The sequence below is a fragment of the Bactrocera latifrons genome, unplaced genomic scaffold (assembly GCF_001853355.1).
Source record: "Bactrocera latifrons isolate USDA-ARS-PBARC rearing strain unplaced genomic scaffold, ASM185335v1 scaffold_169, whole genome shotgun sequence".
Lineage (NCBI taxonomy): Eukaryota > Metazoa > Arthropoda > Insecta > Diptera > Tephritidae > Bactrocera > Bactrocera latifrons.
The window spans coordinates 529928-556985 of record NW_017535174.1 but is presented as its reverse complement, the minus strand read 5'-3'; the positions used below and the strand labels follow the sequence as shown (position 1 = coordinate 556985).

The window sequence follows — 27058 nt, the reverse complement described above, 5'->3', positions numbered from 1 at the left end:
TTATAATTTTTAACAAAGACCGACACAGTAAAATCACAAATATTTCAGTTAAGTTGCAAAAACAATTTATTTTTATTAGATAACAGTAATAAAATATTAAATTCTAAAATATAACAAATATTAATACTTTTAATTTATACAATAGAACAAATAGTCAAATCAAACGAAATTGTGGCTTATGATTAACATTTAACCATAATAACCACCGCCAAAGCCTGGATAGGCGTAGGCACCACCATAAGGCGATGGTGGACCGTAAGGTGAATATCCGGGATATGGAACCGGCACTGGATATGGATAGGCGCCACCGCCAAAACCACCAGCACCACCCCCAAAACCACCAGCACCACCCGGACGATTACGGCCGGTTAAAGCGCCAATAAGATTGCTAAAGAGACCGCCGCCGCCGCCTCCGCCACCGCCGAGTAGACCCAATATGCGGTTGTTAGGATTGCCATTAGCTGCGTTTGGTGGCGATGCACCAATACCCGCTTGACCAGGTAAACGGTTACTTCCAGCGCCATAACCAGCATTACCTAGGCCGGATTGAGTTGGATAACGGCTGCCAGGACTGTCAATACTATTAGGATTACTTATGCCGTATGCTGATTGTTGTGCAGGATTTCTGGGGTAACGGTTGTTGCCACCAAATGCCTGTTGCGTTCCAGGAAAACTCAATTGTGCACGCGTAAAAGCGCAGGTGAGCGCCAAAAGTAGCGTTATGAGGATCTTGAAATTTACAAAATGAGAAAATTGATGTAGTAGAGCTTTTTGTACAATTCTCTTGGCTAAATCTAGGTTATAGTAATTTTGTTGAGCACTGTTTATGCGAATAATGATTTAGCTACTTACAAAGGATCTCATCTTCCCGTTATTTGTTTTTGGTAAATTATAACTCGAAATCAAGCTTTGTATGAATACCTCACCGTTAGATAACTGTTTATGCATATTGCGTTGCAACAGCTAAGTTTATATACTAAAATCTTAGTTGCTTTTACTATCTTGTAACGCCCACGCAACTAAAACGACTTCCAACTAATCTTGACAAGACGGGAAGTATAATTTGTTGTACAAGTCGTTTGTTTTGTGAATTTTCGCAAACTATTCAATTTGCATAGATATAAATATATCATTCTAATTCTAACTGCAGTACTGACCTTAAACTCGCGATTTGAACTTTTAATTTGGCTTTTTCGAGTATTTCGCTTTTGGTCAAAACTTAATGCCACCAGTCAACTCTCAGAGCAATAAACTCGTGCGTTTTTTCGAATAAAAAAAAAAAATAATAATAAAAAATATATAAACAATACCTAGAAGCAAATCAATGAAGACCAAATTGTATGCAAATGAGCGCTGCGGCAGATCGTAGCGGGTCCATCATTTGCAATAATCTCAATGATCTACACGTGAGTTCGCTAGCGAGCCAATTAAGCTTGTAAAATTATATATGATATGCAGACTTGTGTACATACATAAAACTCTCGTACATAATTTAATATGTTTATAAAATATGTATGTAACTTTCCATATTTCTTTTAAAGCATCTTTATCGATCTTCTTTTTAATTGAATACTTGCAAATGCCTTGAAAATATATATTTATTCATTGATCTCTACTTTTGTACGAGACCTATTCAAGCCCGTTCACTATTCACCGACATCATGATAGTTGGTTTTTGTTCAAGAAACAGGAATTTTTTTAGCTTTAACTTATTTGGAATTTCCCTCCGTTAAGCGCTTCTGCATCAGCTTCAACGTTTATAAAAGTCCATACACATTTTGTATGCTGTTTAGTTATAATTTTGGTGGTTCGTGAAGTAGTTTTGTGTGTGACTCAATTAATCATGAGAAATTTCGTAAGTTGAGCTTTAATGTGTAAATGACATGTTTTCGTTGTGTGTTGAACGTTCGCTTTAAAAATCTCAATGAAAAATTGTGGTAGATTTTAATTATCAAGTTTTCGCGTGTTGGCATCATTATCATTTTTAATTGCATTTACAAGAAATTTTTATACATATACGCGATATTTATTTAAGGCAAAGAGTGCTTGTGCTAACTGGATTATTTAGAAGTGTTCAAATCCAACCAAAAGTGTTCAAGCCCCCAGGTACCGAATATGTGGACCCCAGTATCTAAAGTTGACTATTGATCGAAAATGTCGGTCAATGTGTGAGATATATAACTAAATTTCAGCGATAGCACTTCTCTAACAATAGTATGTCTGTGTGTTAAAAATGGATTGAATCGGACCAATACTTCCATTAGCCCCCATGTACATAATATGCATAAAGATTTTCGAACTTCGGGATGATTTTGTACCGCACAGTATCTGAGTGAGTTATCTCAGTGAAAATTAAGAAGCGTGTTTTCTTCACAACAGTGTATATTTCTTCCTCAAATAGATAAAATTGAAGGAAAACTTGGCCTAGCTCCTATATAACTAATATCAGGATTTTCGATATTTTGTTTGAATATTTTGGGGTTATAATCTTTTTATTGAATTTTAAACAATTTAATGTCGAAGATATGCACAAAATTTTTTGGGTTCACTGTATATATACATCAGTTCCGAACCTTAAATCTCCGCAAACGAAGTGTTTTGATTTGTAGTCCTTCTAACTAAAAGCGGTAATAATTTTAAAGAATATTTTCTAAAAAAATGTTCACTGCTCACAAGCAAAAAATCTGTTCCTTTAAATCGTTCGCTGTTGAACCATCGGTATACTCCAACTTTGTACAAGATTCGGTCATATGATATTCCTTAATTAAGTGGGTAAAATGTTGAGAAGGAATACTGTTGTTACAGTCTTATGAGTTCGCCGAATTTCATGAAGTACCCTAAGCCTTTTCCTGGATGCTGGAATTCCAAACTGAGCACAAACAATATAGTCAAGAGCGGTTTAGATATTTTCAATGCCCCCGAATGTGCCCCTGTTATAAAGATGTGGATCAGATAGGATAAAAATTATTTTTCAATATTATAATTCTTGTCGAAAGTAAATTAAAAGCACAACTTCGTGTTCCACTATCATTGAAGAGAAAATAAATTGTCTATATACATATGTATTTATCCTTTATCTTTTACAGAAAATTTCCAGCTTTGCCGCATTGTTGTTCCTTGGCTTATTTGCCACACCCACAAGGGCACATTTCAAGAAGTTTAAAGGCTTTGGCGGCGGTTTCGGTGGTGGTTTCGGCGGTGGTTATAGTGGTGCTTATGCCACCAGTAGCGTTGTAAATAACTATCAAGTGGCGCCTGTTCCAGTGGCTGTCCCAGTTTCAATACCCCATCCTGTGCCCGTACCAGTATCGATACCCCAACCTGTTCCTGTACCTTTTGCGAAAGTAGTGCCAGTCCCAGTGCCAGTACCCCAGCCTGTTTGGCCTAGCAGTGGTTGGGAGGGTGGCTACGGTGGTTATGGTGGTGGTGGCAGCTTTGCCAGCGCATCCGCATCTGCATCGGCATCCAGCTTCGGTGGCGGCTATGGCGGTGGTTTGGGAGGCCTTGGTGGTTTCGGAGGACCCGGTTTTGGTGGCTTCGGCAAACATGGTTTCGGTGGCTTTGGCGCATGGAAACGTCGTTAATTTTTACTAACTAATATTTCGTTATAGTGTTTTACTTATAATAATTATTTTATATATTTAATTGTTAAATACATTTATTTAAAGATTTAAAGATAATTGTGCTTATTTCTTTTCCACCTGGTATTTGCCTGAATGCTGTGTGGCATCAGAGATGGTATTAAATGATCCATAGTCGGTCTGTTGTGTTGTAATGTGTAACTTCAGGGCTCATTTAAGCCTACTACGTGGCTGTAAGTAACATTTAGCTATGCAAACGAGATTTAGCTGTTAAAACAGCTACGCGAAAATTCAGTGTACAGTATCACCTGAAGACTTAAAGATGTCTGCTATTCATAACAAAGACTTTACTTTATTGGTAAAAACATATGAATATTTTTTTTCTATAACCTTGAATTTAGTTAAAGTTTTTGCCCTCAGTTGATTGTGTTATTTATTTGGCTTTGCTGCATGTCATCTATTATCAAAGCAGCGGAGGAAACAACAGCAGAATCTGACGAACCAACTCAGCCGCCATCAAAGGGTAAATCGTTTTTATTATTCGGTGGCTTTTTTCAAAAAATTCGGCAACGCTGGTCAGGCCAACCACATCCGAGTGCGCCAATATATGCGGGTCCTGTTTATCCATTGCTTGGTTATCAAAATTGTCCAGCTTATGGTGGCTGCAATCCCGCGTGGAGCTATCATCCAGTTCCTTATGAAGTGCATAATACATACTACACAAATGCCCAAGTGCCACCATTAGTATCACCATACTCTTCCACTCCGGTTCAACCGCAGCAGCAACAGCAAAAAAATCAGCAAAGTAATTTAGTCATCCTACATACCGGGGTAGGTTCTCCAATTAACGCCAATCCACAACCGAATCCATATCCTGCGTATCAGCAGTTTGTGTCTCAACAGTCGCATATTCCATCAACAATACCAACGGGTGATCAGCCACATCATTCTGCATATGTTCCAAATAATTATGGCGACTATCCACCTGTGATTTATGGCACCCAACCTCCTCCATTTTATGGTACAATAACACCAAATTATTTGCCTAATCATGGGGGCGTTGCCTATCATGGGCCTGATACAGCAATCTCTCTGGCTACTTCGAGCGGTTCAGCACCATGTAACCCACGCCTATATGCCTGCAATTTTGGATAGTTGAATCTATTGATTACTTTATTCATTTTATCCTTGTGTTTCGGTATAAATTTATAACTTGAGTATATAATGCAATCCATTTTCGAATTGAAATATGATATTGGTTTTATTAAGTATTTCTACTGGAAAGTAACACTTGGAAGACATTATTTTTAGATTTTTGTGGTATTAATACTTTGAACGATCATATAAAGGGGGTACTGAAACCTATTAACGTTGAAAGGGACTTAACTCATGGATCGGGAAAATCGGCTCGTATGCGGAGGACAGGAAGACAGGACAATAGTATAAAAAATGGTTTCTATCCAATAGATTTGTCCTTAGATGACGAAGGTATTATTCTGTATATTCTTTGGCTAGAAGAGAGAGGTTTATGAAATGAATTTGTTCCTTGGTATGTGATCATGTTTGAAAACGAAGAGAAAAAAGGAATCAAAGAGAGAGAATCCTCAAACAATAACAAAATTAATCGTAGAGCAGAAAAAACTAAAGTAGAATCTTTTGAAGAGAAACAAGAATAATTTCGTCTTCAGTTCTTCTAGAAAATTACTCTTTCAAATAATTATTTTCAATATTAAAATATTTTTATAATTCATCAGCAGCCCATAGTCATCATACAGGGTGGCTGATGCATTTTGCTACATTAAGAAACTCAAATAATTTTTTTTTTTTTCAGTGTATGGAATTCATTTTTCTTTTATCCATGTTAAAGCTCATTCAATTTTATTAAATATGGCTTAATTAATTTTTGTTAAATGTAAAAGTCAATCTGCAAAATAAAAAAAAAATTAACCAGATTCATTAAATAGCAAAAAAGTTATTGAATTTTTTTTCGAAGCGGCTTTCATCAGCCACCCTGCATTTGTTCAGTATACCTCACCTGTAAGCAAATTTGGTCATGAAGTCAAATATTTTCATAACATATAATATGTATGTACGTATGCAAACATCATACACATCATCCATTAACTTCTGTCAACAATAGCAGTAAGAATACTTCAAACTTCTTCACGAGTTTTATCTTAAAGTAAAAATACTTGCCACTCAATTTCAAATTGAAACAAAGCGCTACACCTTTGGACTCACCAATTGTCAACGGCTACCTTTCAACTATGGTAAGCGCAGAGCCATATGTGGGCTATCAGCAGCAGGTGTGGGATGACCACACTTACAGATGAGTAAATTCACAGCTGGCCGAAATAACCTTTTTCTGCCACCAATCTCACAACGCCCGAGTTCCCACAGCGTCAGTTAGCATGGTCCTAAATAAACATTTCCGCACAGACAAGACGTAAGAAAACAATTCATTTTTAATTGGAAAAAAGCACCAGCAAAGTGCAAAACTTTTCAGCTAACATGGTCGGCAGAGCGTTGGCGAGTTTTCCTGCTGTGATGATACATCAACGTTATCAGTGAGAGGCTGTGCTCAATACGAAGCCACTGCTGCATGAATAGCTCAATCATTTGGTCAGCTTTTTTTTTACCGAATCACTCTAAACTATCATAACGGTAATGGCATATCTGCGCTCGTCTTCGCCTTTATCTGCGCCTGCAATCTGCAGCAGCAAACTTGCAACACGAAGTGGAACTAAGAACTCAAACAGCATACTTACGAGTAGGAGTGTACTGAACACACATACATACATATGTACATGTGTAGAAATGAGGCAAGTGTGGGCAATTGTTGCATGAGGTTGCATGTTTTGATTTCATCATAACCGAAAATGAAATACATATGTACATAAGTGTTGGCTGCTAAAGAGGATGATGCAAAAGAAGACACAAAATGATGAAGACTACAACAATTATGCATAACATAAATAACAAAAACAACAACACATACATACTTACATAAATAACAGCTGTAGCAATAGAAATAACAAATACACTCGAAATCTAAGAGCAACATTAACAAATAAAGCAAAGATGGCTAAAATACCCTGAAGGATAATGGCAGGACATACAACTGACCATGACTGCACAAACAAATACATATACACAAAAGCGTTGGATAATATCCTTCGCTTGTGGGTGGGTGGTAGGTGGTACTGTCCATTGACTAATATTGCGCCTGGAGAGCTATAATTTTTTCGGCGTTCTTGCAAATATGATGATAACAATAATATACTTGTGGGCAAGAAAAATAAGCATAGTGTGTTTGCGAGAAAATGATAAATAAGAATGGACAGTTAAACAAACAGTATGAAAATATGGAAAGTTTAATTGGTTCTATTTTGTTTAATAGGGAATGGAGAGTCCACAACTCGTTATTTTAATTTCTCATAACCGGATACCCACAGTCCAGTGTTTTTATGGGAGAAACTATATTTATATTCTAATAAATGCGAGCCAATGTTAGCCAAAGTGAATGAATGACAATAATCTCATTAGTTTGCGTGAATTCACCGTGAATCAGATGGCACCAGCGCAAGACAATTTGTTTGTTGTGATCCTTTTACGTATTGTTCTCAAAGAAAATGTCCAAACAGTTATAAGAATTTAAAAAAGCGGAAACTATAAATTCTACAACATTTTTTCGGCAAATTTTATGAAATCTTGTCCGCTTAACAGAGATAATTTGAAGGAAATTTTGCGAAAATTTTGGTTTTGAATGAAAATATTAATGAAAAAGCTGTGTTCGTGAATTTTGTCCTACTATGGGAGATTTCCGGTTATGAGGGCTGTTCGTAATGAGGAATTTTACTGTATATAGAAATATAAATCTAATTGTAAAATGGGATAAAAAATCATGAAACTTATCATCTCTGTGCATTAACTGATAATACGATATGAAATTCTTTAATACATTTTCCGAATTCGTGTTTTGAACCAACAACTAAGCCGATTTATAGATCATCCAAACATATGACCCAAGCAATCAACTTTCAGGCACCCTAGAGCCGTTATCGGTAAAATGGGAGCGGATTGGTGCTCCCTTATCCTCTTGTGGTCTACTATTAAATAGCTAGTTTTCGCGGAAGCTTGGTCAGCGCTGGGACATAATTGGTACATGCGCTTTCGCAAAGGCCTTTTAGTCCAAAATCGATGGTAAAAGATCAGGTGATCTCTTTGCCCCCAGAAAGGTTAGCCTCTCCCTAGTAGTAGGGCTTTTAACGGTACTTGTCGAAACTGTATGGACGAAGATGAGGTGGAAACAACTCAACACTGCCTTCGGGAGTGGAAATTAAACGGAGATTTTTTTAAAGAATTTTGAAAAGACACGTTTTCTTAAATGAAACCCAAATATGGTAAAAAGAAGAAGACGCCCACTGACTGACCAGGAGAATCTTGTAAAGAAGTGCCAAAAATCTAAGAATCGCGTGCTCAAACGGAATAAATAAAAGTGAGTACTCGGAATGTACGAAGAACCTTTCAGGATGCTGGACTTAATTAGCGTTCGCAGTTCTGACCCTTAAATTTGTCATAAAAGTTATAGTATACTAAAATACTTAAATATTTGAATTTAAAAATTAAATTCGATTATTTGACAATAAAATCCAAAATAAATACTTTTAGTTGGCTGTTGCGTCGTCGTCGAGTGAATCAATATGATGGCCTACTACTTATTTCAAAATGACAACCTTTTCTAACCGCCGAGTGGACATACATAAATAAATACACATACATATTATATATAGTATATACAAATTAAATAGAAGTGTAGTAGCAAAGTGTGACCACAAATTTTACAATGATCAATGAGTCGAGGACGCACATCAAGAGTTTACTTACAACCGCAAGTACTTTACCTTTAACTGACTTCTTTCATGTGCCACCTTGAGCAAATCATTAATCATCAAGCCCTGCTTGAATGGCACAACTCACCGTCAATTCCAATTCACATATTTACATTTGTACCGGCATGTAAGTATATATTCGCCAACATTTGCACACCTCAAGCGTTTTATTTACTTTTAAGCGGCAGATAAAGATAACGAAATGGTGATATTGCAAATATCGAAGTTTACGCCTAGTTTTCAATAAAATTACCGCTATTCGCTTAATTCATTTATTTATGCCACCATTTATAGATTGCTTTTGTCGATTTAACATACATCGCCTTGTTGTTGTTGTTGATGGTGTACGTGTGCTGAATGGTTGACTACAGACTTGCTCAGCAGCTGATTTGTGTGCGATACGCATATTTTGGCAAAGTTGCTTGGTAGGAAGGCGGGTAGTGTGTGTCTAGTTTTATTTATAATGTCATTAAGTTTATTTATTTTTTGATTTATTTATATATTTTTAAAATTTTAATTAGTAATCAGCAGCGTAAGACCAAGAAAAATGCATTTAGACGCATTACCGTTATATGGGGATGTAGCTCAGATGGTAGAGCGCTCGCTTAGCATGTGAGAGGTACGGGGATCGATGCCCCGCATCTCCAAATCTCATTTTTCGAATTTATTATTTTTTTACATTTTTTTCCTTTTTTTAAATATAATGTTCTTTTGTTTCGGATTTTTCGAACCAATTTAGATAATTTAAATGCCATTCCATTAATAACTGCAACAAACAACTTGAGGGAGATATATGTGGTGTCAATTTTAAAGTCGGAAGAGTGGAGAGTTGCATAAGAAAATTCCGCACTAGTTTGTATGGATTGTGGTTACATTACATTTATTAGATGTTAAAGCCAAACCACTTATGAGTACGCTAACGCTGGTAATTTATTTAAACTCAACACTCAGAGCACCAACAACAATGCGCACGTAGCGGCAATATTTCATTATTAAAATTCCAGCTTTTAAACTTTTTTCACGAAATTTTCGCTTTATTCATGTGCATAACACTTACCGTACACGCACACAAGCGTACTTAGAAAATTCACATGATTTTTTACACCCATTTCCGCTCTCTCCTTTCCTTTGAACACGAGGACACGTTGAGGGTTTCGTCGCCTGCGTAGCCTCTTAATTTTATTTGGCACATTACACTCCGCAACTGACACGAATTATCGCGCTTAAAAACCGAGAGTGGTGTCAAGAAGTCAAGGGGAATGAATAAGCAACATTTTACGCCAACGAGTTGGCAGGGGCGAGCGGCAGCCAAAAAACTCTTCTCTGAGTTGCGTTATTGGTGAGGATTTTCACACCTCTTAGCAGCGCGCACTTTTCGCATGAATTATGGGTACCCTGCCTTGGTGAAAACAAAGGTGACAAAAATCACGTGAGTCGTCGTCGGGAAAAAATAAATAAAAACAAAAGCAAGCAAGACAACGTGTCTGCTGCGTTTCACTACTCTCTACCTAAGCGCGAGTGGGTGAGGAAGTGGCGTTTTTAAACCCTCGTTTACCAAGTGGCATGTTGTGTCGCATAAGTGGGGGCTGCTCTCTTGTGTGCGGAGGCTAAGTGGCCCGACGTCTACGTGCCAATAAATTTTCGCACGTTTTTATATATTATAATTTCAGAAACGTACGAAAAATGTCATGATGATAATAATGAGGTAGGTGCGTTCTAGTTTGTAGTAGGGCCACATCCTTCATCAGGAGTTTTGGCAACAACAAAAAACCAAGGCAAAAACTGTTGGTTTCGACAACGCGCCTCAGTCAATACAACAATCAAATGTTGGTGAGGAATGTGAAAGCTTGAAAAATTGTTTCAAGATTAGGTATATTCAACATAAATTTGGAGATTGTTTTCTTTGTGCACGTGTTTTGCATACACTTGCAGGCGGCAAGCATATCTAACCTCTTATGTATTGGAACATATATACATTCATTTGGTTACAAAAATACTAAAAATACAGTTGGCACAAACTTTTTCCATACACCCCAAATCGAAACCAAATCTCGTTGCTAGAATCCGACTTTAATTTATTGTATCCGCAGCGCGTTTACTTTTCGTACTTAATTAAAAAAATATGCAAAATCAACAGAAAATAAAACTGAAATCAAATCAAATATCAAACAAAAGCCGTAGCCAAAACACATTTACCACAAGCTGCAGTTCCACACCAGTTCCTCCAAGTTCGAGTTGTGCAGCATCGGCAGCCGTCGCTACTAATCCTCAACGCCGTTACCATAAAAACAATAAAAACCACAAAGCATTAAAAAGCACCAACTTGACCGAAAACTTTTATCGAAATAAGCAAAAATTCAAATATACTTATTTACTTACACATAAACAAATGGAAAATTGAACAAACTGCGCGTCCAATGAGTGGATATACACACGCTAGCACATTGATGTTGCGAAAATAAATGGAGAAAGTGGGTGGTAACGGTTTGTTGTTTTGACGAGGTCTTACAACTATCTCGGTCTGTATTGGTCGCCTCTGAGACAACTAAACTGACTATTTGTAGAAGTGACCCTGTAGGACACGCTATTGGGTTTTAAATGTCAAATGAAATGACTTTATTAAGCTGTTCTATACCCCGCCAATAAGCTTATGTTATTGGTATTTCAGTGTTAGTAATTTTGACTCTTCCCAGCCGTAGGAGTTACAACTTTTTGTTGCTATTATCAAATGGTAAACTTAGAAAAGGAGTTTTTTCTACGAGATCGAACCACATCAAATTGGTGAGGTGAGGTCTGGATAGGTAGGCGTTTATTCTGTTACAATATTCGGAATCAATTTATGCTCTAGAAATATGTGAAGGTGAAATAGTCGTAGCTCTTTTTCCTTGAATGTGTCGCATAACGAGATTAAGGTTTAAACATCTCGTCTTTCACTTTACTTTAATTTTACGATTCGAATGTAGAGTACGTCCGTCCGATTCGACTCTTTTGGAACAGCGTTCAAAGGAAGAAAATTGATGAACGTGATGATGAGTGCATATTTTTGAATGACATCAAGTGCCTGTTTTTACAACACGTTTTTGATAAGGAAACGTATTACTTATAGAGCTTTGTGCTCCGTTCATAATAGGTTCCTAGGAAGTGGCTATGAAGTTGATCAGGCGCTGTCTGTTTCTAGGAGACCCATCGCTACAACATTCAGTGCTTTGTGAGTATCAGTAGAGCAATCCGTAGTCATGTCTATGTTTTCCTACTAGGTTATGTACCCCAGCATACCTATGTAGGTATGCGTTTATCTGGTTTTTGGTCTTGCAACCACATAAATTATGTTAATACTCTTGGTATTCAACACGCCCACTAACTGTACGTGGCGATTTGATGACTGGACAAAAGGACATGTGTGATAGTGTAAAAGTGTCTAGCACTTCCCACTTCATATAACCATATAACCATACATACATATATACATATGTTATATAAGTAAATAAATCCATACATATATAGAATTAGTTTGCGAAAAGAGGATTCCAAAGTAAATGGAAAAGGAAGTTGAGGCAAAATTATTTCGAGGGTTTCCATCGGAAAATAGGTAATTGGTAGTTTATAAATTTAGCCTCAAGATTTTGAATAATTAAAGAATATTTAAACCTCCAAAGAATATAGTGTGATTCACGATAAAGGCCGACCACTTAAACCTGACGCTCTTTTTCCAAATCGTAACTATTCATAAAGAAATATAACAGGTCTACTATTCACGTTCACACGACTTTCTGGATCCAAATGGTCACAGCTCCCAATATCATAACATGCGGGAGCTCAAGATTATGAAAAGTAACAACTCCACTCTGAAATACGAGTATAATAGAATTCTTCCCACACCGCACATACCAAATGCCATCCAAGTAGCCTCGACTAAAGTTTTTACTCCAAGCTCCCAACTCCAAATCAGATAAGCAAACTATCATCGTCTATAGCCGCTTTTAAATACTAGAGCTTCCAAATGAGAACAATAGAAGGCCCACCCGATCTTCTGCTTTGAGTTGGCAACGCGACAGGACATTGGCTATTAAATCCATAAAATTGTTTTGCCTATAAAGTTGTTAACTGCCATATACATTTTGTGGTGGGGGGGGTGCGACGATTCATTGCAACCTCTATACCGTTATTTATGTGGGTGTCTATTGGTCAGAATAAACTGCTGTTGTCGTCGTCAGCGTCTCTTTTATTGTCCGGCTGATTGTTGTCTGTCCGCAAATGTCGTTTTGCCATTCTGTCGACAGTCAGTGTTTTTGTTATTTTTATTATTGAAGTAATTTGTAATATTGCTCTTTGTATGCTATATAATTTAATGAAGCTATTGTGCTGATTATCCTTATCCTGTTACAGTTGAACACTCCCTGCGATAGGTTGTTTTTTTTTTAACGAGGATGCATATGAAGGCACAAACTTTACACGCATTAAGCTTCTTTCTGTATATTTTGGTATTACGACGCTGATGATTTGTAGGAATATATGCATGTGTGAAAGACTGAATTCCGTCGTCATCAAACTGATTGGAACTTATTAATCTGGCTTTAGACCCGAAAAAGCTACCACCGACCAGATTTTCATCATGCGCAAAATCTTGGTAAAAACCCGTCAAAGGAAGATCGACAGACAGCTCCTCTTCGCCTTCGACAGCACGAAAGCAACTGCCTCAATGCCGCTCTGTCTGAACTTGGCATCCCCGCAAATCTAATAGGGCGTTGAGCAAGACCAAAAGTTGAAAGTTTTCGATTCAGTACCCATGGTGGCAGCAGAGGATAAAGACCTTCTTCGTTGGAAAGGTCAGCGGTATCTTGAATTGACGCTGAATAGTGAAGAAAAGAAATGACTGACGTTCTTTTATTAATTCGACCATAGCGGTGGCTACGCCAGTAAAGAAGGAGAATAATAGTAACCAAATTATGTATTGCTACTTAATGCACAAGTTTTGCCTCCTACTAATGAGAAAATTCAATATTTGTCATTTCATCTGCCCACGCCAATTTACATGCGATTCATTTGTAAATTTGCATCACAAATCCGTTAGTCAAACATGTATCTTTTTAATTCACCCTAAATTGTCTCCAACTGCTCGCATGGGGTAAATGCAAAATGCATGCAACATATTGTCGAACAATGCCACAGACACAAGAAAAAAATTTCTTTTTTTTTTTTAGAATCATCGGCATCACGAAAAACGCAAGCCTTCCATCCATATTACATATCGTCATGCCACACAAATTGCAGTCAGGACAACAGGTGGCCAACAGGACTACTGTCAACAATTGCACTCACACTCAATACTGTTACGATTCCGTTGACAGCCTATCAATGCCGTTAAATGTACACAATGAAGTGAAATGCATACAGAGTACAGTGGCAGGGGAAATCGTCGAAAAAATCGGGCAAGTACAAAACAGAAAACAGAAAAAAGAAAAACTATTTGCTTTATTGTTTGCTGCCAATGCTTTTATTGGTGCAAATGAACTTTTTTGTGGAATTGTCATTTTACTTTTTTAATATTGCGTCTAACTAAGTTAGTGCATGACAGCGAGTGTATTCATCAAGAAGTTTGTTGCAATTTTGACATTGTATTTCGATATTCCCACTACAAGCTTGATTTCATAACTGATATAACATGTGTAGACGTCAATAGAGCTGTATATCCGTCAAAAAACTCCTAAATTTTCTATTTTTTCAGTTCGATTTGGTGTTTCTGGTGAAATCAACGTACATATGTTACCGATAACGTCAGCTATAACAACCTATGTGTCGTCATCTCTGGGTTAGGTAAAGAGTTGCCGCAAAATGGCTCGGTTCTTAATGAATCCTAGAGTTGAGTTAGTTATAGCTTTGATGTTGCGGAAAATTTCTTTATATGAAAACTAGAATTACAGCAGAAACCAAAGCTACCTTACAAAAAACTATATTTAGAAAAAACGATATTAAAGCAATATTTGGAGTCGAACTTAACTTAAAATTCCAAAAATCTTTTGAAAGTAAGATTACATTCCACTGATGATTTATGTAAATATATTCTTACAGCAGCTCTCATTATATTCCTGATTGAATTTCTTATGATTTTTTACATGATAACAAATTTTTAAGTGAAACCATTTTCTAGTGAAGCGAGGCTTTAGAATTGATAAAATTAATGAGCAGAAATCCATTTCTAACTCCGCCGTCGGTTCTAATTTATACCGAAATAGAGTGATAGCATTCTCCGACACTCTCACTGCGCTGCGAGTAAAGCGAAATTGGTTAGCCCAGCTTAGTGCGACTCACGCAGTATCAACAATCACAAAATGGCAAAAATATACCCTATTACCTACTAAGATCTAGGAAGGCCCCGGCGAGATTCGAACTCACGATCTCCTGTTTACTAGACAGGCGCTTTAACCAACTAAGCCACGGCGCCATGATAAATCACACCATAGCAGAGTGAAGCAGCAGCACAAAGAATGTCAAGAGTACTTTGTAGAAACAGATCAGCAAAGAGAGACATAAAGAAAAATAAAAATAAAGCCAGCCTACAAAAATGTTCTAATAAATAGATATGGTTCTTATTACATTTCCATTATTTACCTTTTCCGTTTTGCTTTACCTTAATTTTTTATTGCCATATTCACTGCTTATAAGCAATCAAAAGAGAAATGAAAAAAAGACAAAGAAAGCAGCAGATGTAATACCAAACTATTGAAAGCACCAAAGAAAGCAAGTCCAACAATAACTTGTAATAAAAGTTGAGCCAATTAGCGAGTATTTCTAAAAAATTATATAAATATTTGCAAATATGGGCAATAATATTGATATTAGAGGTATGAGATCAGTAAGCCTCCTACTTCATCAAGAGATCCACGTACAAACGGCAAAAACTTTTGGTGACCAAAATTGCAAAACTACGACTGGTGTTTTCATGACTGGCAGTACATCTGGTGCGCCTGGGAAGGTTGGCATATTTGCCGAATTGAAAAAGTAGGTACTCAATATTATATAAAATAAATTCATCAATTATGACACTTTAGGGAACGCGCCAATTGGTCAGTGACGTTATTGAGAGTTATCAAATTTGCCACTATTCTATCTTTAGAGTTTGGTTGGGAGTTATTCAATGATGGCACACACTTGTTGAGATTGGAATCAAGAACTTCGTTCGTAAAACCCGACGATCGCACGAAATTAATTCGTAAAAGTTGTGGTGTTACTTATAAGCATGCGCATGGTTATAACGTCGATTTGGCCTTCTCTAAAGTAGGGTCATTCAATGCTTACAGCCTTGATGCACAAGCAAAAGCTAGTATCTGGAGCTCAGCTGATAATACCAACACTTTGCATTTAACTGGCAGTGCGATGTACCATGTGGATGGGCCGCTTGCAGGCAAAAAAAGATTCTCTGGCGGCTTAAAATTTACTCATCACTTTTAGATTAACAAATTTAGGAGAGTAGGAGTTAGTGACTTTATGTTTAGAAATTTGTTGTATATTTTAATTTTTTTATAAAATGTACAAACAGATTTATTACTTAGGTCTGTTAATACATTTTTAACCACATATTTTTATATTAATTTAAATTCCATTTAAGTAAATATTAAAAATATATTTTAACAATTTTATAAAATTTTCTATACATTTGGACTGTTTACATTTTTTTCGAAAATTCAGAGGTTAAGGTTGCAGAAATATCTTTACAGTGTAATTACTGAACATATAAGTCTATTAGTCCTAATTTATACAGTTCGGCTCGTGAAATTATAAAAACTCGCCTGATGCGGGTCGTCCTACCATTTCTGGGATATTTATATTAGCGTTCTCTCGCCTTATACGCCTTGGTACAACGTCCACGGTGAATGTGCCAACAATCGATGGACACATTAAATATAAATTGCTGAAAAACCTAGGTACGATCGTAAAGCATAGCGCTAATATGCGTGTGTATGTAAATTACTTATACTATATAGCGTAATCTCCTTGAGGACTATCAATTGAGAAAAAATTACCATAACAAAGCAATTTACACACCAATAAACGTTTAGACTTGTCATGGATAAGAGAGAAGCGCATAAAAATAAGCGACCAAAGTTCAGTGTTTCCGCCAAAGATAACCGTCAAAGAAAATTGTCCGACACGACAAGTTGATTATGACCATAATTACATGACATAAAGCTGCGATTATCTGCCACCAAAGAAAAGTATAAAGGCAAGAAATTTGCATAAGTACAACGAGCGGCAATAAGCAGTTCACAAAAAGTAAAAAAAGCAATGCTTAAAGCCGCCAAGAGGGGCGTTTTTGTGGCAGCGCTTTTAAGCCTAAATTTCAATAAAGGAAACTTATTTAGCTTTCGGATTCTATTCAGAGGCCACATATTCTACTTTAAAGTGTATAAATTAGCAACGAGAGTCTTAGACTGTAAATATTTGGAGCTTTTGTATACCTTATTGAGCTGTAAATACCACCACTGGCTTTCATCGTTATTCCGAGAGAAATTACAAATAAAAGCACACCGAAATCCGAAAAGGTGTGTTGGCTTATTGCTGAGATTATGCCAGCTGACATGACAAACACGAAATTTTGTGCGATTAAGTTGCCATTGAACGAGCGTAAAAGTCAATAACAACCACTACTTTTATGGCTTAGTGTGTTTATTTTGCACACCTTAAAGTGATGAGCAATTCTTCATGGCTTAACAGCGACAATATAATCAAACTCATCTGCCAACCGCCGAGCAATAAATTATGCGCCTTTTTATGTTATATTCAGCAGCAGAATAATATTACAATTACGTTGTCGTGTCGGGCAGCCAACTCAAGCAGCAGCAATGACATTGAAATCCTTCGCATAAAATTAATAACGCCGATGAATTTTCATGATGTGCATTATTATTACCACATTATACACCTTATGAGGCACATAGTTCTGGAAAAGGGCATAACCGAAAATAGCTGAGGTGTTCTATAATACACATATTTCATAACGGTATATACCAGCGCAGGACTAACTTGCTTGCGCTGCAAGAACCACAGCAAATTCCATTATTTCTTCTATGACTTTTTATTATAACTTACATTGTCAATGTTTTTGTTGTTGGTTTAGTCATTTTTTGCATGTGCTTACAATTTTTATGCAAAGCAATTTATTTTGAATTATTTTTATGGCACTTAACGTATCCGTTGCGTAAGCATATTATGGCGCAGAGGCCAATTTGAGCACACTGCTATGGCAAGAACAACCCACACACATACATTTGTCTAACTACTTGTATGTAAGTACGTGTATTTGAATGTAAAGAATTCGAACTCCCCACATTGGGCACGATTAGCCGGTAACAATTTTAAATGACGTTTGCTCAGAAATAAATTTAAGAATTTGGTTTCTTTAGAAAAAGTTATTCCCGCAGAGTAATAAAGATATTGCATGGAAAAAATTTTATTTGACGAATTATCTTCACAAAATTGGCAATCTTCCAAAAAAATTGTCAGGTAGGTTGAGCATCCAAAATGATGTCCTTGTATATAAAACAGTTTTATTTGATAAAATATCTTTACGAAATTTGTTCTAGTCAATTTTCTAAGACAATGATATAACCTCATAGCAAATTGCTGTCCGACATTTAGCTACTATTCAAGTTGATGGAATAGAATTCCCTTTAACGCCGTTTGGAGCGTAGGTACTATGCTACCGCTAGCATCGCTAACTTACTGAATCAAGTCATGTCAACATAGTGGGACAACAATCCTCGAGAAGACACATTCATAAAAGCTTTTATTCCTTGTTAAGTAACCTCAATTCGACTTTTAGCTTATTTATTCAAAAAAGTGTCTAGAAAGCACTAGCAAAACGATTTCCCAGGGATGCAAAAGGCGCAGTTGAAGTTAAAGTTTTTTCTTGTTAATTCTATTTCCACAGTCGTCGAGGCAACTCTAAAGCTTTTCGTGTTGCCTTAGTGATATACATGCTCTCTCTTGGCACTTCAAACTGTTTATTTGCCAAGCATAAACAAATACTTTCAACGTATTTTAATCCAACACGTTGAGTAAAAACAATTTTTCAATTAACATAAAACCAAATAATGAATTTTTCATATGTCGAATTTCCCTGCACAATCTCTCTGAACGCATTTAAAGCTAACTTCAGTGCGGGCGATGTGATACTACCGCGACTGCATGACAAATCCCTGGATATCAGCGCTGGCCACCATACAAGAGATAACGACGGTGGCAGGCAACAGCAGCAGCCAAATCAACCGGAATCGCTGCGTCATTTGGCGCTCGATGTCATCATTGCCAATTGGAATGGTAATAATTTCATTATGAACACAAGTAGCATATTTAAATCCAAATAATATATCGCTTATATGCGTGCGTACATACATAACTACACTTCCTGCCAGACAATCCCATCTTCGAGGCGTTAACGCGACAGGAGGATCGCAACTACATACTTGCCCACCTGGATACACAGTTGCCGCTTAAGTTGCTCAGCGAACGCATACGTGACGATTTCTTTTGGCGCCGTTGTTGTCAGCAACGCTGGAAGCCACACCACCATTCGAATGTCCTGTCACAGCCGCAACCCTGGATTAGCATCTACATGCAGCGACATCTGCAGGAGTTCATCGAGCGCGTGGAGACGTGCGACTACGAACGGGAGCAAGTACAGGCGATATTGAATATTTGTGCACCATATGTAAATCAAATGGAGATAAAATATTTGAAACCGGCCGCCGATGGACGTAATGGTAAGTGGGACGGCTGGCAAGCATCAGGCCGGATAGGGTAAAGTTGTCGCTGTTGAAAGCTGACAAATGCCAAGTGTATTAATACTATTTAGTGTGTAACGTCTTGTTTTTGTCTTAACAATACAGATCACATTCCACTCGATTTCATATTGAGCAACTTGCCCGAATTGCAAACGCTACGCTTGACTTACGCCACCAAGACGGTGGGCAGTCACTTTTGTCTGGGTAGCAATACGCTTTCACAGAAAGACATATTAACTCTGTCACGTGGTTTGAGTCAGTGTCATGAGTTAGTGACATTCTGGTAAGTATTACTTTAACATTGTAGTTTAGGCATCATACAGGGTGTGCCACCTATTAGGTTAGTACGTCCGTAAGGAAAATCGGGGTAATCAAGTAAATTCACCATATTTGGAAATTCTATGGCCAGACATTTTTCTCTGCAAAAAATATAAGGTCTACATGTTCAGCGGAATGTTTTCAGAACCTTGAGTAAACTCTTTGACTCCATCTCAAAAATGGATCGCTTTAAGTGCTTAAATCGTCATTGGTTTAATCATATCAAATCGGTAAACTTTCACTCTTCACGAAAACTTTATACCGACGACAAATCATAACTCTATGGGAATTTGTAACCAGCTGAAACTAATAATACCCAAGACCAAATCTTCCATTTGGACATTCAAGAATTATATTTGTGTTTATATCGTGGTTTTCAGTTACATTTTTGTATCCTGAATAGGGTATATTAAGTTTGCCACAATGTTTGTAACACTCAGATGGAAACGTGAATATATATCTTATGTATACCATATATATAATATCAGCATGGCGAACTGAGTCCATTTTGCTTAATCTGTAAGTATGTCTTCATATACAAAAACCAGTCAGTTTTTGAGATATCGATCGGAAATTTTACACACATAGCTTAAAACTATCATACAAAAAATTGTTTCATTTGATGAGAAGGCAATAGCTCAATCTCCGATCATATCACTATAACATAACTGTCATACAAACTAAATGATCGTAATCATATTCATTTGAGGAATATTTTGTATTTGTCAAGGGTATTATGTCTATGGTGCAACCGAAGTTATCGTTCTTTTCTTATTTATGAAAAGTTGCAGTACAATGTTTTGAAGTCGCAACCTTAAACTAGTGCTAAATTTGTCAACACTCATCTCCTCACATCAAATTGACCGACAGTGTTAGCGCACCCTGTATGTATATATTTTGCAGGATTTTTAATCACTATCGTTATGTCTGTTGTCAGCCTTCATAGCTCTAAGCTCGAACCTTATCAACTACCATTTTTGGCGCGTGCTTTGGACAAGGGTTGTCACAAACTTACCTCTTTGTCTATAATACATTGCTCAATGCGCGATACGGGGATTAAAGGATTTCTGAGCGCATGCAATAAGGAATCATTTAACATACTGAAAGTACTTGATTTAACTGATAATCGAATAAGTGGGTGTCTCCATAAAATCAAATCTAACTTTCTTTTTTTTAACTACACAAAATTATAAAAAAAAAATTTCCAAACAGCTTCCGAAGGCGCTTACGTACTCAGTCGTACCATGAAAGGAGTCTCATTGCGCAAGCTAATTCTACGCATGAATCCTATACAGAGTGATGGTGTTGCCGCAATATTTTCACTTTTGTGTGACTTACCCGTGGAGACACTAGACATCAGTGGCTGTTCAATTTGTCAGTCCATCACAAAGCTATTTATGCAATTAATCATAAAAAATAAGTCTTTAGTGAGCATTGATATATCAAATAATGATCTAGGCGAGGTATTCAGACATAACAAAAAAAAAGAGAAAAGTAAAATACAGAAATTGTTTTATGTTTTCGCAGGAATTCGGCAAGCAACTCTATAAGATTATAGGCTTCAATAAAGTTCTACAGCATTTGGATTTGCGCAACACTGGACTAAGCTTGTATTTAAGAAATCAAATAAAAGAGATTCTAGAAGACAACAAAGCGAAAACTAAATCGTATCTGAAAACAATTGTAAGAAATAAGCAATAAAGATGAACATTTCTGTTATATCTAGTTTCGCTCCAACGAGAAGTATACTAAGTATATGGCTCTCTTTTAGAGAGATTCCACTTCTTTCTTTTCTTCTATCCGCGTACAAAGTAACTTCAGAATAAATAAAAAAAAACGTCGATAAATAAGTCATTCTATAAACCGATCTATCAAATCTTTTCATTCAAAATTTAGTTTCGCGTGCGGATGGTCAGACGTAGTTAGATATTACTAGGCTAAGGACCATTTGCTCAATGTCTGGTTAGCAGCCATCTGTCAGTTAAGCTCTGGTTAACTTAAACAACACTCATTTATTCAGTAAAGTGCATTTTCTAATCGAGAAGACGGCCCTAAAAGATATTTTTCAAAGTGGGGAATTTGTAAAACTAGTTTTAATGAAGTGTTAAGCTGCAAACTAAATTTACACATCGTTTTAGACTGTTTAAAACTTCAACGCAAAACACAACCGACAGAAAATAACTGTAACTTGCAGCATATTAAATACGTTGACCTTAAGAAGCCTAATTTTTAATCCTAAAATAACACTTTTTTTTACCGCCATCAAACTTATGTGCAGGCGCTTCGTAATGCCGTTGACGCCGGCGTCTTCTAATTAGATTCCGTCACACTTTTAACCCTCTTAAAGCCATTAACAAAGAAAAACACCATTTTTACTCTCAAAGGTCGTTCCTTTGAATAAGAAGAGCAGTCCTGCTTACTAAAACAACGAATGATAAAAATAAAAGCGTAAAAAATAACACACACACATATATATATATATAAACAACTTCCCAGAAACAATATAAACAAAAAGTGCTAAGAATAACAAAATAACAGAAACTTTTGGCTGAAGTGGACAACCGCTTTTACTTAACGGAGCTACTTGCCTTGAGGATGGTGTTGGCACTTAAGAGCTACCATTAAAAAGGATACCATGCGCATGTATGTATGTGTGTGTTTGAGGGAACAGTTGAAGGTGTTTGGGGAGCGAGCGATAGGGTATAGCAAAGAACATGCAACGTTGAAAAAAAGTTAAGTGTGCCCAAGTAAAGTCAGCGGTGAAAACAAATTATCAATATATCTATGTATGTATGTATCGTATGATTGTATGTGTGTCGGTGCTTAGGGAAGTTTGTATCAGTTTTTGCTCTCTCCCCTTTTTGTTTAATGGTTGTTATACAAATTGCTGTAGGGATTCGAACTTTTGCCATCAGTTTTAATTGTCCTTGTAGCATTCAACTCTGAAGGCGAAGGTAAGCAAAATTTACGGATTAGATTTGGATTTTTAAATTATGGGCTTTTGATGATTTGAGTACCGGGTAAGTATTTTTCCGTGATTATAAAGTTCTTGATTATTCAGTAATCATTATGAAAAAATTTACTAATTTTCCTCTGATTTGAAAAAAGTGAAAAAACGATCGAATAAATTTCTTTGGTGGTCAGAAAAGCTCGGTTCAGCTAACTGCTTTAATCTACTATACAAAATGATCCGTTTATAATTGAGAGAGGCAACTGACAGTCATTTTGATATACTCCTAAGTACATATGTATTATGTATACATATATATATATATGTATTAATTAACAGTGATTCAAATTGGTCTCGCTATTTCAGAGTCCAGCGACCATATACATATATACATATGTATGTATGTAGGTAGTAAAGAAGCATCTGCGACTAAGCCAAGTATTAATGTTTATCTCATAACGTCTAAGTAGGTATGCATGAGTTTGAAAGCAAATCATTTCACCTATCATAATACATTTCATTTTTCACATCCCCGACATAATTTCCATGCATAGTCGATGATGGAGGAAAAAATTTTCCGCGTATGCTATTTTTCAATTAAAATCAAATTGTTTTCTTGTCTGGCTTGGATGAGCGTTGTTTTTCTTTCGCTGCGACTTCTGTTTATTTAGGATGCTCGTAGCAATTCTTCTGCAATGTATATGCATACGTGTGGGTCGAAAAGCGCTAAATATATATGTACATATGTCATGTTTATATACATTGTTAAACATTTTTACATGGGTATGTATGTGTTAATGTGTGCACATGCCACACACATTACAGCAATAACACAATAGTTGAGAGTCTAAATATTTCAAATTTTCATTTTTTTTTTGTTTTTGCAAATAAGTAAAAGTGTTAAATTGAATTTAAAATAAAGCGTACAGAATAAAATAGACAAAATCAACAACCAATGCAGAAGAGCTGTGGAAAATAAATAATATGTAAGAATACACGTGGGGAGCGGGCAATGCGTAGCTTTTGTGGAATATGGTGATTACCATCCCACGCGCAGTGCCAGTTCTGACGACAAAATAGTGTTTTTGTAACTTCCTTCCTGCCTGTCACCTCTCTTGGTTAGTTTTTGTATTGTTGGGCTGTGGCTGGTTGGATATTTAGCACCACATAAATCTTTCACGGATTCGCAATGTGATTTATGTCGATGGAAACTTTTTGCGCAAAAATATGCAAAAATACCAAGACTATGAATCTACGCATTACATTTATGTATACATTCAAATACATACAGATGTATACCCAAACACCTATAGCACCCGTGTGTTAAGATGATGAAGAACTAATGGCAAGTTAAAATTCACTTTGAGTTAACTCTAAAGGCTGGCGAAACAACTAATTTTTCTACATGCTCTACTTCTTCTCTTCCCTAATAGCATCACTTATTTGAATTTGCGATTTTTTTAAAAATCACTATAAGATGCCGTTACGCAATGCAATAATTATTGTAATTTATTCCATTTAAGTTAATTGCCATTTTTCGACAACGAATATGCTTAACAAAAAACAATAGCAAAATAATCGGCTAAACAAACGCGAGTGGGTTCAAGTAAAATGCAATTAAAAGCATTCGCCCAAAACCGTCTTAGCCGCTGGTGTGACCTCAAACCAACTCGCGGTCAATATGCTTTTACGATGAGACATCGCCTATTTGCTTGAAAAGTTATGATTTTTATTTATGATTCCCATTTAGAAAGTCACTTTTTTTGGCTGCTGCGCATCTTCATCGCCAAAGGGTTAAATTCGTTTAATGGTAGGGAAAAGTTTGCAACAAAAACATAACGAGCGCGCCATGAAAGTTTTCAAATTAAATTAAAAATTGTTGATGACTCAAGCATTTTAGCTGATTTGACGCAGAAAAGGGATACGCAAGATGTCGCTGCTATTAAATGTCAATAAATCAGCGTTTTTTTTTATTAAATGATGAGGGTATATTTAAAATATGTTGGGAAATTTTTTAAATTAGGAAAATTAATTTTTGTTATGGTTTTAGTTGCAAGAAAAACGAAATTGCTTATACTATATTATATTTATGCTTAAAAATCATTTATTTTGCAGTGGCATTATTTTAGAAATTTCGGTTAAATAATAGTACGAGTAGTAAGAGTCGAATTCGTTTTATCATATTCCTTCAAAGCTTAAGGGAAGAGATTACAAAACGACCTTAGCCCTTTCTAAATATTGAACCAAGTGCAATAAACATTTTACGAGGATTCTATTAATATCTAAATATTTTGCATTACTCTGATTGCACAGAGATTACGTGCAAGCTGAATGCATAGACCGCCATTTCAGATGTCAAAAAAATTTTAACCTGGAATTAAAATAAGTCATCACTTACCAAAACAGGACTATACGGCAAATGACTAATCGCAAAGATTTTTTGAGTATTCAAAAATGCGATTGTTTCAGTCGATGTGTTAAAGCTCACATAGTCGTAGTGAAGAGTGTTCCGTGATGGCAGTCGATTTTCCTGATATCTTAAAAGGCTAGAGACAAGCAATTGGTTATGTACCACTCAGAATTTACTGATCTGCGTTGTTCTAGTTGGAAGTGCTTCGTGCAAGAACAACTATTGTTGAATTTGGTTTATCAGGGAAACTCTTTACAGCTCATACGCTTAAATCTACCAATCTTCACTTGACTCTATGCGATTAAACTGTTTCGAAATAGCTCTAACGTATTTTTTTTTTTAAATTTCTCTCGTTGAGTATACAGAATATTTTTGCGCTATTAACAAATTGTGTGGGATCCAAATCGAATTTTTTTACAGACAAATTTTCATGTAATATTTGAACGCCCTTCACGAAATTCTTTTGAAGTGATCTACCATCTCGATTGAATTCACCAAACCATTAATAAACTCGGAACCTTTATGGAGCTTCATCGCTAAAAATTTAATTAAGTTTATCAATACACTGTTTCTGAGTTAATCCACGCCGAAAGTTGTTAAAAAATAATTTAATTCCGTTTTTTGACCAAGTTGAATATTTTAAGTAACTGTAAACAACACGATAACGATAAAGTTGGGAGTTTCCAAATTGCAACAGGAGGGCTGTCATAACCTGAAATACAAAAGGCAATCTACGTACCCTTGAAAAATATATGGAAAACGGTCTTGTCGAAAAGACTGAAACAGTGGTAAGTGTTTATGTGAGATAGAATATAAAACCTTTAGTACGATAAATGGGCGGGAATCCACTACGTGAAATGTCCAATACGATACCATTAACCTTCAAAATGAACAGATCTTTCTCTTGAATTGCTAGCTTTTACCCACATTTTACAACCACCTTGAAGTATAAAACTAGAAGCAGATAATCTTACGAAAAAGAAATAAACTTACATATGTCCTTTAATGCACTATAATTTGGTATACATATCGAAAACGTTGGCCGTCCTTTTGCTTCATGTCTCTGCCACCGGAATTAATTCCTTCCTTATTTCGAAACTGAAAAGTTTCCAGCAAAGGCAGAATCGAGTTATTTGAAATCTGCTTTTAGAGCAAAATTATTATAGAAAGTACAAATCAATAAAATAAACAGGTTGGAGATGCGGGGCATCGATCCCCGTACCTCTCACATGCTAAGCGAGCGCTCTACCATCTGAGCTACATCCCCCCACAATACACAATCGACAACTACGTCACATCGGCAATAAGGTAGCAACAAAGAGTAAAACTATTTAAGATATGCAGTAGGCTCAGGTAGCCAATCATTCTTCTAACAAAAATCTTCAGTAAACCAGGACAAACCAGAAAAACTTGTAATGTTTGATATTTTGGGGCAAAATAAATTTATTTTTGCTTCAAATTGGAGTGCGTATTTCAATAGGTGTATGTATTTGAGATTTCCAAATGCTACGTTATACTTAATAGCGTATGCACATTTACTTTATTTTTTAGAGTGCTTCTAGGCATGTAGCATTCAGAGGTGCATAAATAGGAGTGCCTAATAGATATATGTATATAGGTACATGCATCAGTATATGAATATCACTCATTATCACTAATATTTGTTTAATATCTGTATTAATAAAAAATAACGAAATTATTAAAATTAAAAATTTAAATTATTAATATAGCCTTTAGCTAACAACCATTCAAGACAAAATTTAATTTATGAGGCTCAATGGTCTAGGGGTATGATTCTCGCTTTGGGTGCGAGAGGTCCCGGGTTCAAATCCCGGTTGAGCCCGCTTTAATTTTTCCAAAAAGTTTTCACATTGAAAAAAATATGTCCAAATAAAAAAATTATTCGGAGAAAACCCATCAATCGCCAAATAATAAACGCTCTTTTTCTTCTCACTTCAAGGAAATCTTTTTAAGAGAAAGTAAATTTAAAATTCGCATATTTATTGTGCGTGCGTACGAGTAACCGCATGAATGCACACAAAATAAACAGAAAAACGGCAATAAAAATGATTTGGCTTTGCGGCGCCACAGTGTGGGCTGACGCTATGATAAATATAAATACAAGT

At 36.2% G+C, this 27058-nt stretch overlaps 4 protein-coding genes and 4 non-coding genes across 8 annotated transcripts; 5 read left to right on the top strand and 3 right to left on the bottom strand.

The window, feature by feature from the left end:
* Window positions 1-189: 189 nt before the first annotated feature.
* On the bottom strand, window positions 190-926 carry LOC108966664 (translation initiation factor IF-2). The gene is made up of 2 exons (XM_018929680.1): window positions 853-926; window positions 190-729 (listed from the first exon to the last, which is right to left on the bottom strand). Exons 1-2 carry the CDS (start codon window positions 862-864, stop codon window positions 190-192), a joined length of 552 nt encoding a protein of 183 aa, XP_018785225.1. The 5' UTR covers window positions 865-926.
* Window positions 927-1805: 879 nt separating this feature from the next.
* Window positions 1806-3585, top strand: LOC108966665 (claw keratin). The gene is made up of 2 exons (XM_018929681.1): window positions 1806-1855; window positions 3087-3585. Exons 1-2 carry the CDS (start codon window positions 1844-1846, stop codon window positions 3582-3584), a joined length of 510 nt encoding a protein of 169 aa, XP_018785226.1. The 5' UTR covers window positions 1806-1843; the 3' UTR covers window position 3585.
* A 5462-nt stretch (window positions 3586-9047) lies between these two features.
* Trnaa-agc lies at window positions 9048-9120 on the top strand. The gene has a single exon. It is a non-coding gene; the product is annotated as a tRNA-Ala (tRNA).
* A 5721-nt stretch (window positions 9121-14841) lies between these two features.
* On the bottom strand, window positions 14842-14915 carry Trnat-agu. Its single transcript has one exon. It is a non-coding gene; the product is annotated as a tRNA-Thr (tRNA).
* A 263-nt stretch (window positions 14916-15178) lies between these two features.
* LOC108966666 lies at window positions 15179-16036 on the top strand. The gene is made up of 2 exons (XM_018929683.1): window positions 15179-15472; window positions 15523-16036. Exons 1-2 carry the CDS (start codon window positions 15291-15293, stop codon window positions 15920-15922), a joined length of 582 nt encoding a protein of 193 aa, XP_018785228.1. The 5' UTR covers window positions 15179-15290; the 3' UTR covers window positions 15923-16036.
* Window positions 16037-18564: 2528 nt separating this feature from the next.
* On the top strand, window positions 18565-21273 carry LOC108966650 (T-complex-associated testis-expressed protein 1). The gene is made up of 6 exons (XM_018929664.1): window positions 18565-18790; window positions 18886-19233; window positions 19360-19537; window positions 20510-20706; window positions 20785-21035; window positions 21100-21273. The coding sequence occupies exons 1-6, from the start codon at window positions 18565-18567 to the stop codon at window positions 21271-21273; spliced, it is 1374 nt and encodes a 457-aa protein (XP_018785209.1).
* A 4853-nt stretch (window positions 21274-26126) lies between these two features.
* On the bottom strand, window positions 26127-26199 carry Trnaa-agc. The gene has a single exon. It is a non-coding gene; the product is annotated as a tRNA-Ala (tRNA).
* A 504-nt stretch (window positions 26200-26703) lies between these two features.
* Window positions 26704-26775, top strand: Trnap-ugg. Its single transcript has one exon. It is a non-coding gene; the product is annotated as a tRNA-Pro (tRNA).
* The last annotated feature ends 283 nt before the right edge of the window (window positions 26776-27058 follow it).

Coding starts and splice junctions, on each gene's coding strand:
- LOC108966650 (XM_018929664.1), top strand. CDS start 18,565: ATGAATTTTTCATATGTCGAATTTCCCTGCACAATCTCTCTGAACGCA. Junction 19,234..19,359: donor GGCCGCCGATGGACGTAATG/GTAAGTGGGACG, acceptor TTAACAATACAG/ATCACATTCCACTCGATTTC. Junction 19,538..20,509: donor CATGAGTTAGTGACATTCTG/GTAAGTATTACT, acceptor GTCTGTTGTCAG/CCTTCATAGCTCTAAGCTCG.
- LOC108966666 (XM_018929683.1), top strand. CDS start 15,291: ATGGGCAATAATATTGATATTAGAGGTATGAGATCAGTAAGCCTCCTA. Junction 15,473..15,522: donor ATATTTGCCGAATTGAAAAA/GTAGGTACTCAA, acceptor ATGACACTTTAG/GGAACGCGCCAATTGGTCAG.